The sequence below is a fragment of the Emydura macquarii genome, unplaced genomic scaffold (genome assembly GCF_026122565.2).
Source record: "Emydura macquarii macquarii isolate MOO-44397 ecotype Brisbane River unplaced genomic scaffold, CSIRO-AGI_Emac_v2 contig_1253, whole genome shotgun sequence".
NCBI lineage: Eukaryota > Metazoa > Chordata > Testudines > Chelidae > Emydura > Emydura macquarii.
Genome location: NW_027131390.1, coordinates 24986405 through 24992857, shown reverse-complemented (window position 1 = coordinate 24992857; position 6453 = coordinate 24986405). Strand labels below are relative to the sequence as shown.

The following is a 6453-nucleotide window of genomic DNA, read 5'->3' as shown; positions in this document are numbered from 1 at the left end:
AGTCCAAGAAGTTCAACATGCATGAACATGAACATGAACATGCATGATAACATTTTCAACATATGCATAATCTACTGTTAGTATCTCATTCTGGTTTCTCAAGTGTGCAGAGCTAAATTTGTGGGTGAAGCCTGATAGAGCGCCATTGCATTTTTGTCCACATTTTGATTCTTGCCAGAAATTATTGCTGGAGTAAGGATGGGAGTGTCAGGGAACTTCACTCCCCTCCTCCTCAACAAAGGATGCAGGGATCCTTTGTGACAGATAGTGCTGCAGGCACTAACTTCATACTGGCAGTCTCCATCTCCTGACATAGGTGCTTCCCTGGGCTGATTTTGATGCTTCTTTGAAGCACTAGTGACCAGTCCTAAGGGTGCCACATGTAATCACAGGTCTTGCATGTCCTCTTGACTGGTTTTGTTGCCCATCAAGATATTTGTGCACAGTTAGAACTTTCCTTGTAAACACCCAGGGTCTGATTCTGATTTATACTAAGACTCCTTTAGGTTACTCTGGCAACATAAAGGAGCACCGAAGAGGAAGAAAATGTAATATATCTAGACCTGATTTTAAAAAAGTACACTGAAATGTTTTTAATGGAAGATGACTTTTTGATTAAATAGAAACTTTTATGAAAAAAATTCAAGGTTTGTAGAAAATTCTGGGGTTTTGTCAATAAACCTGAAAAGTTCTGAAGGTAAAAGTTGATTAAAATATATATATTTTTTGTTTTCATTGAAATATTTTTGCAGGAATTGGCTCTAATGTATACTTAGTTGAGGAGATGGACAATGTTCTCCTAAAGTCTTTATGGTGTGATGTGATGTGAGCAGGCTTGCTGAGTACCCTCAGTAGAGTTTTATTACATCATTGCTAAAGGCAGTTCTCTATGACTGGTGCAAGGGGTTCAGCTGAGGGAAAGAGGATGTGGACAGGGCAATCCTTGGCTGCAGGAATAGTTTGTGTTTATCTTGCACCTGGAGAATGGCCTGGCACAGAATGGAGGAGGATTAGGGCAGTTCCATAAGGCTTAAAGCCCAGTTTCGCACCATCTTCTGACTTGTCTCTAATAGTCCTGGGCCAAACTCCAGGATATAACCCAAATATTTTCTACACTGGCAATGGAGGTTGATGTAATGCTGCTTACGTTGACCCCCTAAAGTATGCGTCTCTACTGGCACATAAGTTCCGTCGATTTAAAGCACGGTAAAAGTCAACCTCATAAAACCACTTCTGCAAGTGGCATAGCACTGAATTTGAATTCCATAGGTTGAATTTGCGTTGGTAGAGGCAGAGCGCAACATAAATCGACGCCATTGGCCTCCAGGAGGTATCCCATAATGCCCTGTTGTGACCGGTCTGGACAGTTACACCCTGCTATAATGTGGCCACATCACAGGAAATAGTTCCTCCCCTTAAGCCCCAGGAAATTTTGGCTATCTATTTCAGTTTAGACAGCGTGGAGAGCTTTGTAGCTGAACTACTCATGGCGACTGCATGGTCGAAATGCGCTCCAGCTTGGAGTTGACCAGAGGTCTTGGATCTCATCAGTCTGTGGGCAAAGAGTCTGTTCTAGTTCAGTTTCAAGCGAGCAAAAGAAATTTAGATATATACGAAAAGATATCTCATGGCATGTTGGAGAAGGGGCACAACAGGGACGCGCAGCAGTGCCGTGTTTTAAGATCAGATCTGAGGCAGGCTTATCAGAAAACTTGGGAAGCTAACAGCCATTCTGGCTCCTCGCCCAAAACATGCCACTTTTATGGGGAGCTGTATGCAATTCTCAGTGGGGACCCCACCACTGTGCCACCATGCAGCATCGATACCGCCGAAGAATCCCAGTCCAGGTCAAATGAGGAGGACTTTGTGGATGAGGAGGATGATGATGAGGAGAGCAGGGTGCAAGAGAGCGGGGTATCTATTTTCCCTGAGAGCCAGGACCTGTTTGTTACCCCAGAGCAGTTGAGCCACACACAAGACAGCGGGACTGATCGAGATGCACGGGAAGGCATATCTGGTGAGTGTGTGTGGCAAATCCTTTTTTTGTGGTTATGTCCCCAGTTCAGCTTCTTAAAAGGAGTTTGTGTTTTTGAGGGGAGGGTCTTACTGGGTGGTGGCAAACTTCAGTGGAGGGTTACTCCCTGAACAGACTATTTATGTGCAGAGATATGCTCTGAGAATCCTCTGTGGATATCTCAAGGAAACTTTCATGAAGGTAATCTGTAAACCTTTGCAGAAGGTTTCTGGGTAGGGCAGTCTTATTTCTTCTTCCACGGTAGGATACTTTTCCCCGCCACTCTGCTATTAAATGAGCTGGCTTCATCGTGGAACACAGCATCGCAGCATAAGGGCCAGGCCTGTACCCCTATGCTTGCAGAAAATCTTCCCTTTCTGCCTGTGTTATCCTTAGGAGACTGATATCACACATGGTCACCTAGGGAAGATGGTGCAAGTTTAAAGTACCCAACCAACACAGTCACTTTGTTTTATTCCTCTGTTGTGGATGGGGTCCCTGGGTGCCTCCCCAAGACTATTCCTAGTCCTAGTATTGTTGCAATGGGCATTATGGGTTGGGACACTGGTTGCCCTATGTTTTCTGCTGCTACAGTTCACCCGCAATGTCTTTTAATCTGTTCTGCCCACCTCCTCCCAAAACAGTCTTTGGCATGTTGCATAGGAGCCTGGTGATACCTCTCATTGCTCAACTGTGGATTGTGGATTTTAGTGCTAATGAAGCCTCTCTATAACAGATGCAAGGGCCCTTCTTACCATATCTGTAATGCCAGTCCAACCCTTCCGAGATGTACAGAATGGAATGCGGGTCTGGTTTAGCCTTGTGTACATGAAGGGGAGTGTTTTTTACATTGTAACATTTCCTTTACTACTTTGGGTCAGCAAAACAATGGCAACTTTGTGCTTTGCTTATCTTACAGTAGACACCTCAGTCTTTGGCCCGCCTTGCAGAACTCCTGCTGAAAGACTTTCCCAGATTAGGAAGCAGAAAAAACAAACAAACGTGGAATGACACGTTCAGCAAACTAAGGTACACCTCAGTGGCTGCTGACACAGAACTCAGAGCCTGGAGGATGTCCTTGTCTGAAAAACTAGACATAGACATGGAACACAGAAGATCCGCACAGGAGCAGGAGTGTGATACGCAACAGGAGATGTTATATATTATGAGGGATCAGTCCGACATGCTGAGGCATCTGGTAGAGCTCCAGGAAGAGCAGTGGCAGGACAGACTCTCTCTGCAGCCCCTCCAAAACGCTCCACTGCCTACCGCTTTGTTATCAGCCCCCACCCCCAAGTGGTCTCGGAGGAGACTGAGCAGGGTGCAGTACATGCTGCACTCCACACCGGTGTAGACAAGCAGAAGGATGCGACGGCCCTTTTAAGAACTGCACGCAACCACAGTTGCTTGCACAGTGACACTTTACAATGTTAAATTATCTTCCTTTCCCCCCATTAAAATGTGTCTCTCATAAAACTTTGTAGCATTAAAAAAATCTGTCTTTATTAATTCATAGCTGGGGTGAGGAGAGAAGGGGAGGGGGCTGCTGAAGTGAGGGTGGGGAATGGGAAATAAAGGCACAGCACAGGCGTACATTACTGCAGTTCATTGCAAAACCATTTTTTCAGTGCTTCCTGAAGCTCTCTGCGGTTCGCTCTAAGTGTGTAGCACTGGAATCTGACTGCTCAAAATTTGCAGCCAGCCTATCAGTCTCTATGACCCAACCCTGGGGGAACTTTTCCCTCTTTGTTTCACACAAATTATGGAGCACACAGCATGCAGATATAACTGATGGGATGTTCTTTTCACTGATGTCAAGCCTACTAAGCAGACATCTCCATCTGGCTTTTAAACGGCCAAATGCACATTCCACCACCATTCTGCACTTGCTGAGCCTGTTATAGAAATGCTCCTTCTTGCTGTCCAGGTGCCCAGTGTAGAGCTTCATTAGCTAAAGGAGCAAGGGGTAGGCAGAATCTCCCAGGATCACTATTGGCATTTTCATATCCCCAATGTTTATTTTTTGGTCAGGGAAGAAAGTGCCCACCTGCATCTTATTGAACAGACCAGAATTCCTAAAGATGCGCATGTCATACACGTTTCCAGACCACCCCACACTGATGTCAGTGAAACATCCCCTGTGATTCACAAGGGCCTGCAACACCATTGAGAAGTATCTCTTCCAGTTTATGTACTCTGTGGCAAGATGGTCAGGTGCTAGGATAGGGATATGAGTGCCATCTATTGCCCCCCCCGCCACAGTTTGGGAACCCTATTGCAGCAAACCCATCCAGTATGTCCTACACATTTCCCAAAGTCACTACCCTTCTTAGCAGAAGCTTGTTGATGGCCCTGCATACTTGCATCACAGCTGCTCCAATGGTGAGATTTACCGACTCTGAATGGATTCCCAACTGACCAGTAGCAGTCTGGGGTTGTCAGCTTCCACAGAGCGATGGCCACTTGCTTCTTCACAGTCAGAGCTGGTCTCAAGCGAGTATTCACATGCATCAGGGCTTGGGACAGCTCCATGCAAAGTTCAAAGAAAGTGGCCTTTCATATACGAAATTCTGCAGCCACTGCTCATCATCCCACACCTTCATAATGATGTGTTCCTACCAATCTGTGCTTGTTTCCCGGGACCAGAACAGGCACTTCATGGACTGAAGATGATGCGTGACAGCCTGCAGCAAGCAGGAATTGTTCCGCTCTATGGCTTGTAGTAGGGTGGCCTCAATAACATCACTATTTTCCATGCTGCAGCTCCTCTCTCGCCTTTGAAAATACTGCAGGATAAACCTTGAGGTATTTGTGATGCTCACAATGATAGTGCAGAGCTGTGCGGGCTCCATGTCTTTCCGGCAATGGCATGCGTGCGGCATAGAAAAACGGCATGAAAAAGCGTTTGCAGTTTGCTTGGGACAAGAAGGGAGGGGGAGGGAGCACATTGCATCATGGGAGGACAAGCTTCCCAAAAGCCTCTGCAGCTAGTTGCACTGTGGGATAGCTACCCACGGTGCACTGCTTTGAATGTCGACCCAAACATGGCAAGTGGGGATGCAAGAGCCCAGCGCAAGGAACGTGGTGTGATCACGCTCCTGCGACTTCTAAAATTTGGAGGGTGAAAATCGATTTAAAGTAAATCAACTTCAGTCTGCAGTGTAGACATACCCTGTGATTCCCTCCGTTCTCTAAAATTCTAGTCCTTACACCAGGAGCCATGAAAATATGTTTTCAAACATATCTATCTTCTTATAGCCCTAAACATAGCTGCAGGTCCTTGTGGAACATCAGTTCATCTGCCACAAAGAGCTTTAGTGTGTGTGCTGCAGAATAATAGCCAGATGGAATATTTCTTTAGGGTTTTCTAAGTCATGGCTTTAGAGATCACCAGACAGGAAACCGTGTTTCAGAATGAAATCCTGGGAAACTACACCTCTCCCTTCAGCAATGACCTTGCAGACCAAGTTCAATGACCTAGTAATGAGTGCATTTGTTTTAATTTACCTCTTTCTATTAAGGTTGCTTGTGTCTGTAACTTTTTGAAATGCTGGAGTCGATGGAAAAGGAGATAAAACCAACCCTCCCTGAATTATCATCAAATGATGATGATGATATGTTGGCTGCTGGTGTTCTGTCTTCTCTTTGGCCAGGGGACCTTCAGCTTCTTGTCTGATTCTAAGAATACATTCAGCAGTCCTTGATAGATGGAGGTGTGTGCTAATCCCAGAAATATAATGCTGTCTGAAGAGGGAAGGGTGTGAAGCTTAACCCAGATTGCTGAACAACTAATCAATAGGAAAAGGAATCATAGAAGATTAGGGTTGGAAGGGACTCAGGAGGTCATCTAGTCCAACCCCCAATCACAGTGCAAGTCACTCATAATAGAAGCAAAAACCAGCCCAGTCCAGCCCATGGGAATGCAATTACCAACCAAATGTTTTCCCTTGAGTTTAAGTGCTCACCCTGCCCAAATAACTACAGAGGAACAGACCATAAACAACAGTAGAAGTTTGGTGTCTGCCTTACTAAGAGGGTGTCCTTTCCAGAAGGCCTAAAATGTCTTGAAACTGTTATTTTATTTTCTTGCATAAAGGGTGTATACCAGCCTGTAATATAAAGTAGCACAAAAAGGATATAATTCCCACAACACAAATGAAAATTAATAAAGACTAGAGCTAATCATTTTGATGAAAATGAGCACAGAAAATTGCATACATATTTGCTGACTGAATGACATCACAGAGATGATGAATGATGATGGATCAACACTCATCTGAGCTTTTTTTGGACAAAACAACAGAGCACAAAAGTTATTTATGTCATGTACTTGAAGGTGTTGAAGTACCAGAAAATATAGTCTGTTATGAGTTGTGACAAAAATGATAAATGTTTATGTTTATATTAAAGAGAAGTGTAGTTTGTATCATGAGACAATG

The 6453-nt window shown here is 44.7% G+C and overlaps 1 protein-coding gene across 1 annotated transcript; it reads left to right on the top strand.

Annotated features, from left to right (window-relative positions):
• The first annotated feature begins 709 nt into the window (after window positions 1–709).
• On the top strand, window positions 710–3448 carry LOC137153982 (uncharacterized). The gene is made up of 2 exons (XM_067549752.1): window positions 710–2017; window positions 2934–3448. The coding sequence occupies exons 1-2, from the start codon at window positions 1498–1500 to the stop codon at window positions 3023–3025; spliced, it is 612 nt and encodes a 203-aa protein (XP_067405853.1). The 5' UTR covers window positions 710–1497; the 3' UTR covers window positions 3026–3448.
• The last annotated feature ends 3005 nt before the right edge of the window (window positions 3449–6453 follow it).

What these genes read in the sequence shown, in the direction of transcription:
- LOC137153982 (XM_067549752.1), top strand. Translation starts at nt 1,498, where the DNA reads ATGGTCGAAATGCGCTCCAGCTTGGAGTTGACCAGAGGTCTTGGATCT. An exon ending in TGCACGGGAAGGCATATCTG is followed by an intron (nt 2,018 to 2,933) that starts GTGAGTGTGTGT and finishes CTTATCTTACAG; the next exon opens with TAGACACCTCAGTCTTTGGC.